The 22,498-nt window shown below is 37.0% G+C and overlaps 2 protein-coding genes across 2 annotated transcripts; one reads left to right on the forward strand and one right to left on the reverse strand.

The window, feature by feature from the left end:
* The first annotated feature begins 9,040 nt into the window (after positions 1-9,040).
* Positions 9,041-9,703, forward strand: LOC127103872 (uncharacterized mitochondrial protein AtMg00810-like). The gene has a single exon (XM_051041112.1). The coding sequence runs from the start codon at positions 9,041-9,043 to the stop codon at positions 9,701-9,703; it is 663 nt and encodes a 220-aa protein (XP_050897069.1).
* Positions 9,704-10,302: 599 nt separating this feature from the next.
* LOC127106760 (pentatricopeptide repeat-containing protein At1g34160) lies at positions 10,303-12,357 on the reverse strand. The gene has a single exon (XM_051044065.1). It carries the CDS (start codon positions 12,118-12,120, stop codon positions 10,387-10,389), a length of 1,734 nt encoding a protein of 577 aa, XP_050900022.1. The 5' UTR covers positions 12,121-12,357; the 3' UTR covers positions 10,303-10,386.
* Between the last annotated feature and the right edge of the window lie 10,141 nt (positions 12,358-22,498).

The following is a 22,498-nucleotide window of genomic DNA, read 5'->3' on the forward strand; positions in this document are numbered from 1 at the left end:
ATTTTGGAGATTCATCTTCAGACGCACCTTGAAACGTTAAATGAACAGGAGATGCATTTCTGTAATAATTTAAAACATATACCATGCATTACACTCAGAAATCATTTTACAAGTTTATTGTACTGGAAATGCATCTCTCTAATATATCAGAATATAATAGCACATGTTATATTTTGTTTACGTGTATTCAGATGAATATTTAAACCATACAATCGATATGTAAAAAATGATGTATATAAATCCAGATGGTCCAAAAGTGTCATATATAAATAAAGTCGAAAATAACTATAAAGTAGCATGAGGTGAAAACAAAATACAATCCAAAATGAATCAAAAGTACAACTACTATATATTACTACACTACTGTGTATGTAGGACTACATGTCTTCTTCCTCCTCCGCCCCCTCTGACTCCTCGGCCATCAATCTCCCACCCCCCCCCCTCCCCGCCCTCTGCCGCTATCTCTGGTACATCAATGCCTCTTGTGCCTACGTCATGATGGCATCTAGGATCTGCCTCACTTCAGGCCCATCAGAGAAGATACATTTGTTAATGCCTGCCTGTGCAATCCCACTATGCGATGATATATAGGCAATACATCCTCAACATGATTTAATAGTGCATGTTCATCCTCTAGTATCTCCTGATGAGCTTATCTAGGTGGGTTTTTTGGAGGCTGCACCATATACAGATGTGACACTCGGAAGAACCACCTGATGTACCCATCGATGTAGCTCTAGATGCTCTCAGATATGGTACTCCATACCTCCCCCGATACCAGATGACTCTCATAATCATCAAACATGGCATCCATCTGTCTACGTGTCAAAGTAGAATGAGAAGAGATAACAAGGTGTCTATGAATGGTCTGAGTGTAGCCAAATTGTCGTATCACGCACTCAGGCATATGAGGAGCAGTGAGATGTGATTCGCAAGAAAACCATCTAGAGTATAACATTATCTATTCAAATGGTTGTGTCTCACGGTGATCGACATAGTTGTTGAAGTGCATGTCCTCGACAACCAAGCGGTCAAGATACACTCTAAACGGCTCTATCGCTTGGTTCCCTCTGAACGGGGAAAATGCTGTGGCACGTGGCATATCCTTAGTGTAAGTCGGTACACTCGCCCAACCAGAGATGCACGGAAAGTGCTGGAGGATCCAAGCTTGGAAAGTTTGGAACACACAAATCATCGGTAATGGCGTTGCAAAGATGAAATAAAAATGACACATAAACATTAAAATACCAATAAAAATTACCGTTGGTAGTGTGATGCTGCTTGTGATCTGCTTCGTCTTCCACCTACAGCCCTCTTATAACTTTGATTACAAGTGGACCAAACAAGTTCCCCCTAGTTGTACTCATGGATCTACTCGAAATCCTTGAAGTACCGTAGGTAGACGACATTTGTATAAGTGACACTCTTTTCCATAAAAATCACAGTGCCAGCCAAATATAGCAGGTATGCTCTCATAGCATACGCTCTATGGAGCCACACCTGCTCGTCATCTCCTCTAGCCTCATCATCTCTCTATAGCTCATATGTATTTACCTTTTTCAAGAATTCAAACCTAGCATGAGCTCTCTGGTTCTATCCATCTCCGCCATCGCATCCGCTAGGTCAACTCCCAAAATGTTTACCATCATATCGAGTGTTTCATCTTTGCTAATCCTTCCATGATCTAGAAGTCCCCCCTGATTGAAAGATGTATCAAACATGACACGTCGTCGAGTGTGATAGACATCTCACCCAACGGGAGAGGAAATGACGAGGTCTTAGAGTGCTATCTCTCGACGAATGCATTAATCATCATGTGGTTGACCATAATATAACGGGTCATGCACAAGTCTTTCATTCCAGATAAGGACAAATCTTCTCGAAACCACTCATCATTCGGTTGAGGTAAGCCAGTAATCTTCCGTCTGTGGTTAATAATCTTCAACAGATCATGGTCCTACAGAAAAATAAATCAAAGTTAGAAACTTGTCAATTAAAATACACGTAAATTAAAAGAATGAATCCAACTAATGCTATCTATTTATCCCATATATGTTTGGCAGTATGGTCTGGGCACAGAGGCAGTAGTGACAACTTTATAGGGCCTCCTCCAAATGCCTCTGGCTCAGCATCCTCAGCAGCCTCACCATCTGGAGGTGGCATTGGCTCAACACTATCAGCAGTATGAGGTGGCACTAGCTCAACAACGTCAACAGTATCAACAGTATGAGGTGTCATTAGCTCAACATCATCATGTGTAGAGGTGGCAGTGGTGCCTCCGGTACCACCGATAACTCGGGTACCTCTGGCGCCTGAATAGGTGAAACCTGGCGACTGCGAGAGGATAAAGGGATTGATGTGTCAGTAGGTGAAACTCGTCTCTTACGGGAAGAAGATGTATAAACTTAAGGACAGGCATGAACCCTAGAAATAGATGACTCTACATGGCCAGAGTGAACAAGAGCCTCTAAAACCTGAATCTTCTCTCGTCGCATTGATGCATGATGTGCAATCCTCATGTGCCTCTGCCTATTATGTCTATCAGCCATAATGCTTGTAAGTTAAAGTAAATCAGACAATTAGTGCAAGCAAGCAACACTACAAGCAAGTAAATTTTAAAAAAAAAACTAAGAAAATTTCGGAGATGCATCTCCGGTTACTGGGAAACTTAAATGTTGAAAAATTTCAGAGATGCATCTCCGGAAATTTCTGCAACACCTCAGGCACGTCAATGGCGGAAATGCAGACATGCAAACACAAAAAAGAATGGTTTGATCATCATTTTCAGCCAACAAATATATTTTACACTATGTCTAAACTATCATTTATGGAATTTTTACTCATTTCTTACCTTAATCATCAATTTTTACTCATTTACACAAAAACTCAAAAACTTTTCAAAACACCAAAAAACTTACAATTTTTCACTTTGTTTGGTTGTTTGATTTTGGACTTAGTGATGAAAAAAATTGAGAGAGTTTGAAGAGGTTTTGAGATTTTTCATAAATGAGGAAGGAGAATGGTTCTGATGCGATTTAAGTTCCAAAATATTTCGAAGATACATCTCCAAAATAAGTTTGAAGATGCATCTCCAATATATTTTAATATTAATCGAGAATTGAGTGCATTCGAAGATACATCTCTAGAATCTGAGAACATTTAAGTATTTTCACGTGGTGCCTAAGTAACATATATTAAAAAAATTCTTTAATTTATTATGCATGGATATTCATTTGATTTTTTAAAAATCTATATCATTTATATATACCATTATATAATAAGAATTTTAAAGTTAATTAAGATAATTACTAAATTTGGTTGGAACTTTTTCTAGGAGTCTTCGGTTCGAAGTAGATGGAGAGGATGAGAGAGGATATTTCTAATAAAATATATTTGCTTTTGTTATTTTTCTATATTGTTTCCGTCAACTATTATAATTATTTTTCATCTTCAATTTTGTATTTAATATAAATTATAATTACTACAACATTTTTTTTTCTTTTATAATTTTTTCTTTTTATGTTTATTTATCCTAGTTTTTTTTATCTAATTTTGTTATGTATTCTGTTATATTTTCTTTTATATAAAATTTTAAACCATTCATTTTTATTTATTTATTTATTATATTGTATTTAAAAATTATTATCAATTTATAGTTTAATGTGTCGAGGAGTTATAATACGAATCAAATGTACTCAATTTTTTTTAACGTTATGTGATAAGTAATGATTTTTTTAATCATTCAATATTACAAATTTTATCATCAAAAAAATATTTATGAATTTTTCACCTTTAAATATCATATAACTTATATATGATAATAAAGACAAAAATATAAATTATTAATAAAATCTCTCCCTACCTCTCATTTCTCCTCCCCTCCTCTCTTTTGAACCAAACATATATTTAATTTTAAAAAAATCTCTCCCTTCCCCTCCCCTCCCATTCCCTTCCCTTCCCTTCCCTCTTCTCCATTAAAATCACTTCCCTTCCCTTCATTTGAATCTGACCCTAAACAAATTTACTTTTCTTTTTTAGATAAACCAACCAATAGCCAAATTTACTTTTTAAAGATAAATCAGAAGCATGCAGAGACATATCTCTAATGAAAACCGTCCTAATAAAATCAAGTGAATGTGTCCACCAACATAAACATGAACATGACAAGAAAAGAAATCCACACAAAATATTCTTCTCTAAATATCTGAGTCTAGATAAATCTCAGAGATTGAGAAATTATGAGGCAATGTCAATATTTCCCAGGGACAATGTCGATATTTTCAAAGGTCATAATAACATTCATGAAGTCACTTTCAATCCACAATTTACACTATACTTGGCCCTTTCAATTGATATCGTTGCAGCACTAATTTCAGCCACCAGAGCACATTCTTGATCAATATTCGAAGCAAAAAACGAACAAAAGAGCTCTATGATCTCAAAAAATAGCACTAGTAGCAGCAATGGAAGGAAAACCTATTGCTGAGCCATCAGTATTGACTTTGACCCATCCAATAGCAGGTGGTTTCCACAACACTTCTAGTACTTCTTTCCTAGGTTTACCTGGAACATTAAACCTATGAAGAATTTGGAACTCATCAGTAGAGGAAGACATTCAACCCCTTGATATGTTACAATTATGTCTATCCTCAGTCATCACAGCGAGATCACAGTAACCATTATGACAAGCACAGGGAGCTTCATAACTTTGGTCTCACTCTTGATTATTATTTTGATCACTCAGCTGCAGCATGCAGGTTACATTCAAGAATCACATTTTCTCTTTGTCGTCTGTAAAGAGGAAAATAAAGCAAGGTTGTCGATCGAATGATCACAAAAAAGAGTAGTTTGTTCAAATTATGTTACGCAAAATTGCCACACTACCACTATAGACGCTATTTGACAACATTTTGTACCAAATAGCATATTGCAGAACAATGGGAATTGGTTCAAATTCCGCTACACTATAACACTGATATAGTGTTATACCTCTATTTAATAACACCAGATGCTACAAAGCATTTTTTTATAAAAACATATGTTGGAAAATATATTATTTCCGATTTTATTATTGTCTTTAATACTACCTTTATTTTTCTTTATTCTCAATTAAGGATAAAATAAATTGTAATTATTGTATCTTCACTATATAAATCAGCTAAGGCTGATGAATAAAAAATAACAGCTTTTACCAATTTTTTCTAATATGGTATCAAGAGCACTGGGTTAGGGGTTACCGTAAAAGCTTTCCTCAACCTATTTTTGTTGGGTTAGGGGTTACCATAAAATTTCCTTGTACGTATTTTTTGACCCAATTCACATACTCTATTAACCTCCTATGGCGAATGACAATAATATGTGGCCTCCCCTATCACAAGCCTACACTGGATCCAACCATGGCGACCAACCACAATCTGATTTGGGCGGTGGCCGTGGAAACGGCGGTGGACGCGGAAACGCTGTACATGAGGAACCGTCGGTGGTCATAAACAATAGTAGTAATGGCGACCAACGACAATCTGATTCAGGCTTCAGCCGTGGAAACGGCGGTGGCCGCGGAAACGGTGTACATGAGGAACCGTCGATGGTCATAAACAGTGGTTGTAATGACGGCAACAATGGAAACAGGAACAACATTGTTTTTGGTGACGGTTATTCCAACATAGGCGGTAATGATCGAGAGGGTTCCTCATACTCCCTCAAGGTCAATATCCCTAAAATGAATGGGAATAACTACAATGAATGGGCTCAAACCGTTCGATTGGTATTGGATAGCAAAGGAAAAATTGATTTCTTAACCGGAGCAGTAGCTGAACCGGCAACAGGAGACCCTCGTTACAAACAATGGAAGTCAGAAAACTCCTTGATTATTGCGTGGCTGGTAAGCTCTATGGAAACTGGAATAGGTAAGCCTTACATGTTTTTACCTTCTGCAAAGGATGTTTGGGAAGCTGTTAAGGAAACATACTCTGATATTCAAAACTCCTCTCAAATTTTTGGTTTAAAATCAAAGTTATGGCATGCGAAACAAGGTGACAGGAGTGTAACTGCTTATTACAATGAACTGTTAACACTGTGGCAAGAGTTAGATCTCTGTTATGATGACAAGTGGAGGTGTACAGAAGACAGTGTTTTGTTTCTCAAGAGGCAAGAAAATGGTCGTGTATTCATGTTTCTCGCTGGGCTCAATAAAGACCTTGATGAGGTAAGAGGTAGAGTTTTAGGAAAAGTACCATTGCCAACTCTTCGTGAAATTTTTGCAGAAATAAGAAGGGAAGATGCACGACAAGGAATTATGATGGGTAAGACACAACGAAATTCTGAATCTGAAGGCTCAGCTCTGGCTACTAGGAACCTTGACGAGGGAAGAAGGTCAGACAAAGTTCCTTGGTGTGATCACTGCAAGCGCGAATGGCATACACGTGAAACTTGTTGGAAGCTCAAAGGCAAACCTCCTAACTGGAAGAAGAAAAGTGGTCGTGCATTTCAGGCTAGTAATTCTGATCAAGGGCAGCAATCTCTTCCGTCTCAGTTCCCATTCACTACGGAGCAGCTAGACAGACTGTACAAACTCCTTGAGTCTCCAACCCCTTCTTGCTCTATAGCAACAAAAGGTAATTCTGCATTTCTTAGTGTCAGTCCCAGTCATACTTGGATAGTAGATTCAGGAGCCTCCAATCACATGACAGGTGAATCTACTTTGTTCTCTTCATATAGTCCATGTGCAGGTAATCAAAAAATAAAAATTGCAGATGGCTCTTTTTCAGCCATTGCAGGTAAAGGGTCAGTTGTGTTGTCTCAAATGTTAACACTTAAAAATGTCCTTCATGTTCCAAATTTATCTTGTAATTTAATATCCGTGAGTAAATTAGCCCAAGATATAAATTGTCAAACTAATTTTTTCCGATCTCACTGTGTCTTTCAGGATTTGAACTCGGGGAAGATGATTGGCAGTGCTAAGGAGAGTGGAGGACTCTACTACCTTGAAATTGGATCTGCATCACAACTACCTTCAAAAACAATAAGTTCCTGCTTTGAGTCTTTTTCCGTTTTGAATAATAAAGATGACAATATTATGGTATGGCATTTAAGATTAGGTCATCCTAGTTTTCGTTACTTAAAACACTTGTTTCCTAAGATATTTCACAATAAAAACTTTTCTTCGTTTAAATGTGAAGCATGTGAATTTGCAAAGCATCATCGTTCCCAGTTTTCAATACAACCTTATAAACCATCAAAGCCTTTTTCTATTATACACAGTGATATTTGGGGCCCTAACTGTACAAGTACACTCTCTCTCAAAAAATGGTTTATCACATTTATAGACGACCATACAAGAGTATGTTGGGTGTACTTGTTAAAGGGAAAATCAGATGTTTGTCAGGCTGTAAAGAATTTTGTTTTAATGGTGCAGAACCAATTTCAAACAAATATCCAAATCTTTAGAAGTGATAATGGCAAAGAATATTTTAACACTATCCTGGGTGATTTTTTTCTAAAAAATGGGATTGTTCATCAAATTTCATGTCCTAATACTCCTCAACAAAATGGAGTGGCCGAAAGGAAAAATAGACATTTACTAGAGGTTGCTAGAGCTCTACTTTTTTCAAATAAAGTACCAAATTATTTGTGGGGCGAAGCTGTTTTAACAGCTGCGTATTTAATTAACAGAATGCCCTCCAAAATTCTCAATTTTCAAACTCCTATTAACGTCTTTAAAGAATGTTTTCCTAGTACTCGTGTTTTAACTGATTTGACTTTAAAAATCTTTGGTTGCACAACCTTTGTTCATGAACATAAAAATGTTAGAAAACTTGAGCCACGTGCTATAAAATGTGTCTTTGTTGGATACTCCCCAACCCAAAAAGGATATAAATGTTTTGATCCAAAAAATAAGAAAATGTTTGTCACTATAGATGTTACATTCTTTGAAAATAAACCTTTTTTTGATGACACTCATCTTCAAGGGGGGGAGATAAACGAAGACTCGTTTCAAATTGAGGACATGAGGTTTTTAAATAACTTATCTTTACCAATATCACAAAATTCTAAGTTTTTTACACCTGCACCAACAGAAAATGGCCGCGATTCTTTATCTGATCCTACTCCTGTCATGAGTAAGGAACCTTGTGAATCCGAGCCTACATTTTCTCTTGTAGAAAATAATGAGAATCCTGAAAACGATGATAACGATGATCTAATTGAAATGCCACAAAATAATGAGTCACTTCAACAAAACAAATCTGAATTAGGAAACGGGACTTGGAAAGGAAAGGTTTTTGTGAAAAAGCACCATAAAGGAAAGGACAAGTCCACATCTCAACACTGCCAGGAATCTGAACCGGGGAATGATCAATTTCCTAACAAAAGAAAAGGTAAGTCTATCTCTGTTTCTGAGAGTCGTATTTTGTATCCTGATATAGATGATCCTGTTGCCATTAGAAAACCTGTCAGATCTTGCACTAAACATCCCATGTCCAATTTTATATCATATTCAAATTTGTCTTCATCTATGTATGCCTTCACTTCAAAATTGTCTAGTGTAGAAATTCCAAAAAGTGTACAGGTTGCTCTAGAAATTCCAAAGTGGAGGGAAGCTGTACTTGAGGAGATGAAAGCTCTAGAAAAGAACAAAACTTGGAGTGTTACGCCACTACCAGATGGCAAGAAGACAGTTGGATGCAAATGGGTATTTACTGTGAAGTATAATTCAGATGGGTCAATTGAAAGGTACAAGGCTCGCTTGGTGGCTAAAGGCTTTACTCAGACCTATGGTATAGATTACTCAGAGACATTTGCTCCTGTTGCAAAATTGAACACTGTCAGAATTCTTTTGTCTCTTGCTGCTAACCTGGATTGGCCTTTGTACCAGTTAGATGTTAAGAATGCCTTTCTTAATGGCGATCTAGAAGAAGAAATATATATGGACATTCCTCCTGGCTTTGAAAACAAATTTGGATCAAATGTGTGCAAACTAAATAAGTCTTTGTATGGATTAAAGTAGTCCCCTAGAGCTTGGTTTGAAAAATTCACTCAGTCCATGAAGAAACAAGGGTACATCCAAGGACAGGCTGACCACACCTTGTTCACAAAATTCTCCCACGATGGGAAAGTTGCTGTCCTAATTGTTTATGTTGATGATATTGTCCTTACTGGAGACAATACAGTGGAAATGGCAAGAGTAAAAGAGAAATTGGCAGTAGACTTTGAAATCAAGGATCTGGGATTCATGAGATATTTTCTAGGTATGGAGGTTGCTCGATCAAAAAATGGTATTGTGGTTTCACAACAGAAATACATTATAGACTTGTTGAAAGAAACAGGAATGAGTGGATGTCATCCTGCAGATACCCCTATGGATCCTAATGCTAAACTTTGGGGAGAAGGTAATGTTTCTGTTGATACTGGGAGATATCAGAGATTGGTTGGGAAATTGATTTATTTGTCACACACCCGACCTGATATTGCTTTCTCAGTTAGTGTAGTGAGTCAGTTTATGCATTCTCCTTTCGAGGAACATCTTGAGGCAATATATAGGATACTGAGATATTTGAAGGGAAATCCTGGAAAAGGATTATTTTTTAAAAAGACTAGTGAAAAAAATGTGTCTATCTTCACCGATGCCGATTGGGCAGGTTCAGTCACAGATAGAAGATCAACATCTGGATATTGTACCTATGTTTGGGGTAATCTTGTGACATGAAGGAGCAAGAAACAAGGAGTTGTAGCAAGGAGTAGTGCAGAGGCCGAGTTTAGAGCTATGTCTCAAGGTATTTGTGAAGGATTATGGATCCTTAGAGTCCTAGAAGAACTTAAGATGAAAATTGAGCTTCCATTGAAATTGTACTCTGACAGTAAAGCTGCTATTAGCATAGCTCATAATCCAGTTCAACATGACAGAACCAAGCATATCGAGATTGATCGACACTTCATAAATGAGAAGTTAGATGCGGGAATCATATGTCTACCCTTCGTGACTTCAAGTCAACAAACTGCGGATATCCTGACCAAAAGTTTGGCAAGGCCTACTTTTGAGTATTTGATAGACAAGTTGGGCATGATAGATATCTATGCACCAACTTGAGGGGGGTGTTGGAAAATATATTATTTCCGATTTTATTATTGTCTTTAATACTACCTTTATTTTTCTTTATTCTCAATTAAGGATAAAATAAATTGTAATTATTGTATCTTCACTATATAAACCAGCTAAGGCTGATGAATAAAAAATAACAGCTTTTACCAATTTTTTTTGTAATATCATACATAAGAAAGGAGTAAGGTAATGAATTACCTGAGATGTTGTGGTCCCACCCTGTGAAAAATTTATTATTCAAGCTTCTTTAAGAAAATAAAAATATATACAATATGCATCTACTTTTAATTTTACCAATAATCTTTACAAGAGCATACACCATCTTTAAATCTGTGAAATCGTGCTCGATCCCTTACAATAATCTCCCTATTAAAAATATTTGATATAATTTTTATGAAAGCATGACAATCCACACATATTCTAAGGTTCTTTATAACCTGAACTGGTGTTCCATCAACTGTACTAATTAAACCATAAGCAACAGCCAACTTTTCACTATGATAATTTAATGCATTCTCCTTGTCCTCGTCGCCTATATCATGCAACACAAGGTTAGTTTCAGCTATATATCCATAGCCTTTGATCCTAAACTTGATCTCATCCAGCTTTGCATATATCTCTTTGGAACTCGGGTGACTCTGATCACAATTTATAAACTTGTGTATCCTACCATCTATTTCTGTGTAACTAAATCCCGGTACCTTCCTAACGTCATTACTTATCATAGCCTCCCTTACCCTCCCTACATCCTTCCACCTATGTTGTGCTGCATAAATATTCGACAGCAAGACAAAATCTCCACAACTGTTAGATCCCATCTCCACCAGCTTCTTAGATGCCATCTCTGCCATTTCCACATTCCCGTAAGTCTTGCTAGCCCCAAGCAAACTCTGCCAAAGAACCACATCAGGCAACACAGGCATGGAATTTATAATATCATATGCTTCTTTGAGCCTTCCCGCTCGACCCAACAAATCAACCACGCTCCCATAATGCTTAACATTAAGTTTCACCCCAGACACCTTCATCAAATCAAACAGTCTAACCCCTTCATCCACCAATCCGGCATGGTTGCATGCACACAATGCAGCAAGATACGAGACTGCATCCGGACATGTTCCATCTGAAGTCATTCGATCCAAAAGATCAAGTGCCTTGTATCCATCTCCATTCATTGCAAAAGCCATGATCATTGTATTCCAAGTGATAAGACTTTTCCTACAACTCATACTATTGAAGACCAAAAAAGCTTTATCAACAAACCCACATTTAGCATACATATCAATAACAGCATTACAAACAATCACATTATTGTCTAGCTTCTCATCCACAACATACCCATGAACAATCTCCCCCTGTTTCAAAGCACCCAACTGAGAACAAGCCGAGAGTGCACCGAGAACAGTCACATCATTAGGCTTCCACCCCTCCTCCTTCATCCTGTTAAACAAGGCTATAGCTTCATTGGGTCGACTCCCTTGAGCCAACCCAGAAATCATTGCATTCCAAGAAGCAATATCTCGTTTCAGCATTCCATCAAACACCTTCTGTGCAGCATCAAGAAAACCAGTTTTCGCATACACATCTAACAAAGTAGTGAGTAATAATACATCAGCATCAAACCCAAAACGCAGAAGCTGAGAATGCAACTGGGTTGCTTCAGAGAAAGCTAAAGCACGCGCGCATCCCTTGAGAGCGAAGGAACATGTCAAAGCATCGATCTTTTGAAGGCAGCGTAACATGTTGCGATACCATGAAATGGACTGAGTTGGCTCGGAGCTTTGAGCGAGGCCTCGAAGAATGGCGTTGTAGTCGTTTGTGGAGGGGTTTTGGATTTGCCGGAAAATTGTAGCGGCGTAAGAGAGGCTGCCGGCAGGAGAGATGGCGAAGAGCTCAATGAGCTTGGTGCGGGAAGGGTGGAATTGGAATTTGCCGGTGGTTATGAGATAGGCTTGAAGCTGCTTCATGTGAATGAGAGCGTTGCATTTCTGCAACAATGAATACATGTTAATATGAGTGGCCATTCTATGATATGAGTGGAAAGAACATCGTCCTTTTCCGTGAAAACATAGAATAGAGAAGGAGAAGAATAAAGTGTGACAATAAAAATGGTGGCAAAGGTTCAAACTATTTAGATTAATTTTTGGCTTTTTCTTATTTTATTTTAATCTTAATATCCAACTTCCTACCCACTAATTCAAGACAACCAACTTCATCGTCAACTAGATGAGATTCTGTTCAAAGTTAGAGTAAAATTATGTATGAACTAACTCAACAGAAAGATTATTAACATCTAATAGAATTTGAATCTGAGATTTTAAAAAGAATTAATTTTTTACTTAAGGCATCTTTTTAATCTTTTGACTTAATTTAAAGTTTTATTTTACTCCCTTATTTAATAAAAATAATTTCAAATCCCTTAAATCTCTTTCCGTTAACCAATTTAATTGTTAAATTTTGTAAAAAAATCGTTAAATTATATATATATATATATATATATATATATATATATATATATATATATATATATATATATATATATATATATATATATATATATATATATAAGGGGCACTTATTATTTAGTTGACATAACATAGAATATTTTTTATTAACAAATTATTAAGTATTAATTTATAACTAAAAAATAAGAGAAGATGAAACATTAAACTGGTTCATTTCACGTTTCTTTCCCCAACATAAGAAAAGACAAATTGCGTTGGAAGGGAAGACAGGTTGCGTTGGAAGGAAAGACAAAACCCCAAAAAACGAAGCCCTTGAGAGATAAAAATAGCATTCGGAGTGAAGACTTTCATTATTCATCTACATCGTATTTAAAGACGAAACCATATTATCATTTCTTCAAAAGGTACAAATATTCACCTCTAACTTATTAAAAATGTAAACTTTTTTTTATCCATCTTCCTCACTACTTCTTCCATCTTGTTTAGCTTGAATAGGCGATGGATAGTAGGTTTGAGTGTATTGCATCATGAGGGTGAGTTTTATGAGTTTATGAAACTAGGTTACAAATGGTTAGAGGAGGTTTGGAAAGTTGATCATAATTCCTAGAATTATTTTGAAGTGTTGATTGGTTTAGAAGATTTAGGATACTCAATTGTGGGGAGTCTGTGGTATTACGATGAAATGGACTTTTATAAGATTGTTCTGTTGAAAGATGATTTGAGAACTATGAGGATGAAAACTATTTCAGTGTTGACTGAGACTGTCTATTTATATGTTATCCATCCACTATCACACCCTGACATTATTGAGGAGCCAATATTTTCTTTATAATATAATGTTGTAGGATCCAATGATAAATTTGGAGATGTTAATTGTGTAGAAGAGTCAAATGTCGCAGTCAATTGCGTGGAAGAGACAAATATGGATGTCAATTGTGTAGATGTGTCAAATGTGGATGTCAACACTGAGTTAGGAAAGAATAATGTAGAAAAAGAGGATTTAGTTTAAGGGACCACTATGTTGAAAATGTTGTGGATGAAGAAAGGAACTTGGATGAGGGGGCCATTGTTTTGGAAGATGATGAGGCTAAAGAAGACAATTTGGATGAGGGGACCACTATGTTGGAATATGTTATGCCTGAAAAAAACAATTTGGATGTGGGAGAAGTTGCATGTCTTTGATACATTGAGGGGGAGAATCTTATGTGGTTTTGTTGCTTGTCTTTCAAGCTTTACTTTGCATTTAGTTTATACTTGAGTCTCCTCTTCACATGCATATCTTTTAGGATTGAGTTTTGAATCTGTATTTTAGCATGCATAATTCAAAGTGTTTTTGTTTGAGTTTGAACATTATGTTTTAAGTTAATTTGTCGAGTTTTGTTGAACAATAACCATATTGAGATTGATTAAAGTCATGTCAAAGGTAGAATCTCAAAACATAGTTGAAAACATGGATTTTTTAGATTTTGGATGTGTGATTCGAATCACACACATCCCTGAGTCAAATCAAACAAGGCATAGGTGAACTAGATTTTGGTTGAAGCTTGTGAGTCAAATCACAAGTAACTTTTGATTTGAATCAACTGTGAGTCAAATCATAGTTTGTACATAAGTCGAATCACATATCATTTTCTAGCCACAATCCAGTTTTGAGTTGAATCTTGACCAAGCTCTAACTCGAATCATGACCCCTGTGAGTCGAATCATGCCTTAGTCTTGAGTTGAATCACAAAAAAATGGGTCTCTATTTAAGTATTGATCTTGTTCCACATCACTTTTCTAACATGACTCAAATCACCAAATGCTCTTGACTCGAATCAAACATGAATTTTTCACTTCTTTTTGTGCTTCATCTTCAGCACTTATAAATAATTTTTCATCTTTCAACCTTTCATAATGTTAGAAAACACATTCTTTCATTAATGATTTGAAAACTCACAAACCACTTGTTCTTACATTTTTAAAAGGATTTTGAATTTTTCTTGAACACTTGCAAACGATTTATGTCATCTTCCACCTCATTCTTTTTTCATTGTTGCATGGATCGGAATCTTATCTTTATATATTCGTGATTGATTGAGGATATTAGTTTTTGGATTTAATGTTTCTTTGAAGATTTGTTTAGGATTTAAGAGGTTTGCAAGATTATATGGTGTTGTGACTGGTTGTGACAGTTCCAGTGAAAAAGAAGAAGGTTATTCTCTCCAGTTTGATCTTGGTAATTTTGTGTGGAAGCCTATAAACAAGGTATGAGTTGTTTTGATCTTAGGACAGGAAAACACTCAAGATACCAACACAGTTGTGTGGAAATTGCCACAGACGAAGACTTAGGAGTAGGTTGTTGGGGATGGAAGATTCAAGAAGCGGTCTCGAGTAAATATTTTGCATAAAGTTCAGTTCGTGGAGTTATGTACAAGTCAAGATCAAGAATAAAGGAATTTTTGTTTTCAACATTTTATTTGTGGACTAGTGATTGTACAAACTCTTGTAATATTGTTTCAAATCATAGTGGAAGACCAACAAATTTTCAATAGTTAACCATTGGATATTAGATTAAGCACAAAGCGAGTATGAACGTGCCATACCAGTATAAATCTCAGTGTACACTTTCTCTCCCTCTCTCTCTCTCTCATTTTATTTAGTAGTTCATTGCATGATTAGGTTGTTGTTATTGCATTCTAGAATTGCATGTTGATAGATTTATCTGTTAGTAGTGATTTGTTGTATAATATATAGGTTTTGTTAGTTTTGGAAACTCAGCCTTGTCTGGTTTTGGGTTAAGTCTGAAACATTGATAGTGAAACCTTACTTGTATTGAAAGTTATTCAATATCACATCTTGTGAAATTGAGTGATTGTATAATACAATTAGTTTCTAATTTTTTGTGCAATCAATTGTTCAATTTGATTATTGTGAACAATTTAAGGATACCCGCATAACCTCCAATCGATAAGCATAATCTCCTTTACGCAAACTTTGCTTCCTCCATGCAAAACATATTGTTTTTGAAACTCTAGTTAAAACCTTTTTCAAACAATTTTTTTATTTTGGAAGGTCTATTCAACCCCCTTTAGACCATTATTTGTCCATATTCTCACCCAACAGAGGGGATAACTGTGTTGGATGAGGGGACCACTATTTGGGAAGATTTTGTTGATGTAGAAAAAGAGAATTTAGATGGAGGGACTAGAGTGTAACCATGTATAAAATGAGGGACTGAACTATAACAATGAGGAAGATGAAGGAATATATTGTGGTAGTTAAGACAATGCTTTGGATGTTAATTTTGAAGATTATGAGGATGATGTGGGTATTATTGAAGGAATACCAATTGTTGAAGAGGAGGTTCCTAAAGAGGATATTGATGAAAATAAAGGGAAGGGAAAAGAGAAAGGAAAAGGTAAAGGGAAGGGCAAAGGTAAAGGTAAGGGGAAAAGTAAAGGTAATAAAAAAGGGAAAGGAAAAAGTAAAAGGAAGAGCAAGGTTGGGAGACCAACAAAATAATCACAGAAGGTGAAGGAAGTATTTTGCATGATGGTGTGAATGAAGAGGATGCTATATATGTAAACCTGAAAGGATTGCATGATATTCAAGAGTATAACAATGATGGCTTACTTGAAGAATATTACAGTGAAGATGAACTTAGTGCTAAGGCATATTTTTAAACATTTAAGATTTTTAAAAGAATGGAGGATTACAAGTGGTAAGTGGGGACATACTTTTCTACAAAATAGGATTTTAAAGATGGTATGAGAACATATATTATACATTCTATTAGGAATTTGAAATCCAAGAAAAATGCCAGCAAGAGGATGGGAATGATTTGCAACCAAGGTGCTCCATGAGTGGCTTATTGTGCAAAAATACCACAAGAAGAGACTTGGCAGATCAGAAAAAATATTGATAACTGTAATACCCCGTATTTTCTTAAATACTCAAATTCCTATTATTTGAGATCAACTGAGTTCCTATGTGCTCTAAAAGTTATCAGTTGGGATAAATATAGTGAATAATGAATTTAGATTGACTTAACTAATATTATTTGGGATTGACCTTTTATTAATTAAAACATTTTGGTAACACTAATAATGGGTCAATTGCTCTAGTAGAGTAATTATCTAAGTGTGGTATCACTCAAGATATTTTTCTACTACTCCTACCCATTTTCTATCCACGCAAATATTTCAACTCTTGTTGTCCACATGTTCTCACCTAGTGGCCTCTTACCAACCACATGTAGTAATACATGTTCTATATCTCATTTTCACATATCAGTAGAAGCACTTGCAGAGGAAATGGGAAAGTTAGAGAGTGAAGGAAGATAAGCTTGAGAATATTAAGAGCAAGAAGGACTTGGAAGAACAAGATCATCATCTTCATTTCATCACCTCATCCTCAGCAACTTCTCTTCTTTCATACCTAAGGTGGGTTCTAGGTAAAACTTTAGATTTAGAAGTTAGGGTTTGATGAACCATGGAATTGATAACAAGATAGATGATATTATGATGAGTTTATCCATGAATCATGTGAACCTCCATTGGTGATGCTTCTATATGTGTTCTTGTATTTGTTGAATTCTTATGATATAATGATATGGTTGTTGCTTGATTGTGTTTATGATTGTTGGGGGAAAATAAGAATATACATGTGGTAAGGAGTTTTTGATGTGTTTTCATGGTTATGTTAAGAGATTTACTAGGATTGGAACAAATATTATGCAGGTTGAAAACATAGTTATTGCAGAAGAAAATTTAGGATTTGTGCAGGGACCAATCGACTGGTCCTTAGTAACAATCGATTGTATTATCTTTCTATTTTGAAGAAAATAAATTTTTTACAGGACCAATCGATTGACAGTGGACTCCAATCGATTGCACAAACTTACTGACTTTGAAAGTTGGAAATTATTCAGCTGTCAATCGATTGACACTCAGGATCAATCGATTGATCCTCTACATTCTTTGAAAAATAGAAATATGAGATAAACCAATCGATTGGGCTTCCCCAACCAATCGATTGGCTCATGCCTAAAACTTCAAATTTCATTTCTTAAATGTTTCTAAATGCATTTCATCAACTATTAATCACTTGGTATGTTATACTTGTATTGAATCAATGTTGAATGTGAGAATTGCATGTTGAATCTAGTGAGTTAACCTAGTGATCATTTTTAGGCCATAAGTTAGACTTATAACTTAGATAACATTAGAAAGCGACATTTATTCATACGATGCTTATGTAAAATTCGTAAATGAATGGTTGCTATAGTTGAGAGTGAGACACTTTGTGTGGAACATGCATTGTTATTGCTTGTATATTGGTGAATGAAGTCACCAGTGATTGATGAATCTAGTTATGTTTTATGGAACTGATCACGTATTCAGAATGTTTTACCCATGATGGTGTACATCCCTATTTGAGATGCTTAGATGAGTAAGCAGTGAGATGTGACTCCAACGATTCGTGCCTCAATTGGGTTTGAGCCCCAACCATGGAGGACATGGGGATAGATGGACACTAAAATGGGTTAGAGGCCCATACGGTGAAAGATACCCAAAGTGGGTTAGAGTCCCATACGGGTGACGGTCGCTTGGATTGAGTTTGGAACTCATAGAGGACCCGATATCCACCGCGAAAGTCGAATTATACGTGCATGCATGAACTGAGCTTGCCCTAGACGTAGGTCCGCTGAGGGATTGATGTTTCATGAATCTAAATAGTGACTTATTTTGAGTTGTGAGAACTCAGGAGCATGTTGCCATACATTGCGAGACTTTTCCCCATAACTTAAGTCTTCTTTCCCTTGTTGACTTAAGTTGGATATTGATTAGAAAATATTGTAGAGCCGAGTGGACCCATAAGATAAGGAACCCACTAGGATTATTATCTCACCCCATGTTGTTGATTATTTTTCAGGTAATTTCGATCAGTCGAAGGGTAAGGACAAGATAGAGTGATGTCTTGCTTACCTGTTATTTTAGATGGCTTCTCCGTTGTGTAGATATTTTTGAGATCATTCTACAATGATCTAGTTCCTAGTTTTATTTTAGGCACCTTTGTGTATATTTTGTGCCATGTTGCATTTCTTTTGGGCATGTAATATGTACACTGTTATCGCTAGGCGCTTATGTATTTCAGTACCAGTATTACACTATGTATAATATGTATTCTAGACATATATTATATGTGGGTGTTACAATTGGTATCAGAGCCTGGTCATGTCCTCGACCTAGCCATGAGATATTATAAGTATTCCTTTCTGCCTCATATGTGGGTTGTCATCATTGTCCTTGATGTTATATTCATAGTATTGAGCCTGATCAACTTAATTTTAATTGTATGACATTAAGGATAATGGATGACAGACGCAGAGGTCATGGTAGACCCAGAACTCATAATTCAGATTCAGAACCGCCAAGTTGTAGTGAAGGTTTTCAATGGCCTCAGTTTGTGCAACATATGCAGCAGCAACAGAACCAATTCATACATCAGATGATGCAACAGTTGAATGGTGGTCTTCATCCTCAAGGGGTTCCACAAGAAGCTGCAGGTGGTAGTTTCCGAGATTTCTTTCGCATGAATCCTCCTGAGTTCCTTGGTGGATTAAATCCTGTGAAGGCTCATGAGTGGGTGACCGACATGGAGAGGATTTTTCAGATAATGCATTGTAGTGAAGAGAATAAACTTGTGTTTGCTTCTCACATGATGAGGGGTCCTGCTGTGAGGTGGTGGGAAAGTGCTTCGACTCTTATGACCAATCAAGGAGTACCTAGGGTTAAAGATATAATCAGGACTTTGAGCTCCCTTTTTTATTTTCACCTCAGTTATGATCTGAGACTCATTCATGTGCAACATTTATTCATGATTAACACTTGCTAACAAGCCTCGTGGATTTAGTCTAAGGCATGCTTACATCCCATTATATGTTGTCATTTCATCCATTGACTATCTCGGTCATCATCTGGTCTAGGTTTCATCAATTTGGTCCCTTTGTGTGTCAAGGTTCATTTAAAATCAATTGGTCCAAGGATTCATTGTTTGTCCGGTCCAATCATTTCATAATCATTCATAGTACGTGTTTTCAATTGGAAAATGTCATGTGAATTCACATTTTTGCATTGTTTCATTTGAACATTCGACTATTGACTTTTTGGTCAACCAGTGGGTCAAAGTCAACTACATTCCATAAGTCACTTTCAAACCCTAACCCATGTCCATTTCCATTTGCAATACATAATTCATTTGTATCCAAAATCCATAAGCCACTACACTACATGTTCACTTTAAGATTTTTGTTCATTCAAACCAGAATCACATTTTAAGTCTTTTTTTTACCATTCAACCTCCATTTTCAAATCAAAACGTAAAACATTCTACTTCCAAATATTCTAACTCCCCATATAAAACCATTCAAAACAATTTCATTTTTTTAACACAATTCCATATACTTTCCATTCGAGGACCAAATTAAACCAACATTCTCATTCTCCAAATTAATTCCATTTTCAAAACATAATCACATTCATTTTTGTGTCATTCCTTAAACCATCACAATACATTAATCATTTATATCTTTCTTTGATGGCTTAAACAAACCCATACAACTCAAGTTCAAAACTTACCATATCGTCCTAATCTAATTACAAACTCAATTCCACCTGCATCTACGCCAAACCATTACATCAACATAACATGAACAACTAAGCGTAGCATTCCATATGGCCATGGACAATTTCTTTGTATAACATGATGAGTCGGCTAATAATCCCATCCAATCTCCTTTCATCATATATACATAATTCCTGCAGATGATAACACACACATGTCATGGTCAAAATATCACTACATAACATAGTTAACTTCATAACATCCATATCATACCATACATTTACGCATTAACCTTCAAATCATGAGAACCATACATATACACACTGTCGCATCGCGCGAAAAACCGGCGGGAAAAGAAAGAACAACAGAGCCGCCACCGTGCGTTATTTATCCCAAAAGAGGGAAAGGAAACGCTCAGAGTAAACCTAGAAAAGAACATGGTCTCGCGACCAAAGAGAATGGGTTCGGGAGTCGGTTATGCGAAGGGAAGGTATTAGCACCCCTACGCATCCGTAGTACTCTACGGGATCCACGCACAAAAGGAAGGAAATTGGTTGCTAAACACTGCTCAAATATTCACACACACTGGCTGAAAGAAACGCAAGAGACTGACTGAAACTGACTCGGCAGGATATCGTATCCTGGGCCTACTTAGTCTATCAGGCATAGACATCAGAGTCGAAGTAGTTCGGACTGGGGAGACGACACATGCTCGCTAGGATATCGCATCCTATGCATACGTATCTTCTCGGACGAGAGAAGAATCAGAGCATTCGTAGCTCGGCTGACACGCACACAAACAAAAGCAGGCAAAGGCGGAGCCCGACTGCCAATCACTGGACTTACATCGGCATCCGAACCAAAACGCACTCAAGAGGGCAAACATGGAGCCTGAATGCCAATTGATGGACTTACATCAGCATCCGAACCAAACACACGCACACTGGAACCCGAATGCCACTCGATGGACTTACATCAGCTTCCACGCACACAACCACACAACAAGTTAATAGGGAGTCGGGGACTCGAGCCTATAACTGTCAAGCACACACTCAAACAGACAGACAACAAATTGCTAAGGAGTCAGGCACTCGAGCCTAGCAACTGTCAGACAACACACACAAAAAGAAAAAGGGCGCCCGGAGAGATCAGCTCAATCTCCTGCCTACATACTTCATCTGGTATGAAGATCAGGGCAATGTAGTTCCCCTACGCAGGGACAAGGATCTAGCCTAACCAGATAACAGAGGGAGACACAACTAGGGAGACTACGACTCGAGCCTAGATGTTATCATGCAAATCAACCCTAAGTTATGGTTTCTAGCTAAATGGCACAAGGGCCGACCTATCCTAAGTATGGCTCACACAGGAAGCAAGCCACACACACTTAACTTGCACAGGAAGCAAGCCAAGCAAAACCTAACTTGCACAGGAAGCAAGTCTAAACTAATCCTAACTTGCACAGGAAGCAAGTCAAACAATCCTATCTTGCACAGGAAGCAAGTCAAACAAACCTATCTTGCACAGGAAGCAAGTCAAACAATCCTACAAGCACAGATAGCACACGCTATACACAAACAAGTGGCTCAAACAAGGGTTAGGTTTTAGTCAAGGGGTCATATCAACCTCGACAAACAAACCTCTGGAACTGGGTGAATGTGCTCTTAACCTTGCCATTGAGGGGCTAAGGTGAAGCAGATGAAAGGATGAAGTGAGGATGAGACCTCACAGCTCTTATCCCTGGCCTGGGAGAGCTCAAGACAAGAATGTGTGGGTTCAGAAAGTGGGAACCCTTCTACACATTTAGAACTGACTCAACTGTACAGTTGTACAAGATCTTGGGTTTGTATCTGCAATGCATCAACACAGTGGTGTAAGCAAAGCAGATGACACACTGAATAGTGGGGGATAGATGGCATATCCCTACCTTCCACCAATTGCCTCTTCACTTAGGAGGTCTTTGACTCTATGCAAGGACAAGAGTAAACAGTCACAAACATTGCCTCTTAAGGAGGACTTCAGACAGTTGCCTGGCCAAGTAACAGGCCAGGTCTTCCAGACTACATGAAGTAAAAGAGACATACCTCAATGCAAATTGCTTATACAAGCAAAGCAAAGCAAAAAGTTCACAAGGAACTAAGCAACTAAAGCACCTGAAACAGTCAAGCAGATGTTAGTATGCAACTTCAAACAAAACAAACAGAAACAGACAACAACAGTCCATTAGAGGCACATGGATGTGCAAGGCACAAGGCTTAGGGCATGTGAGCCAAGCCACCTACAAAACAAAGAGGTTAGACAATGATATTTAATCAAGCTCAGTCAAAAG

This window comes from Lathyrus oleraceus, chromosome 7 (assembly GCF_024323335.1).
Source record: "Lathyrus oleraceus cultivar Zhongwan6 chromosome 7, CAAS_Psat_ZW6_1.0, whole genome shotgun sequence".
Taxonomy (NCBI): Eukaryota; Viridiplantae; Streptophyta; class Magnoliopsida; order Fabales; family Fabaceae; genus Lathyrus; species Lathyrus oleraceus.

Bases quoted from the DNA above. Each gene is read 5' to 3' on its own strand.
- LOC127103872 (XM_051041112.1), top strand. From the start codon at position 9,041: ATGAAGAAACAAGGGTACATCCAAGGACAGGCTGACCACACCTTGTTC.
- LOC127106760 (XM_051044065.1), bottom strand. From the start codon at position 12,120: ATGGCCACTCATATTAACATGTATTCATTGTTGCAGAAATGCAACGCT.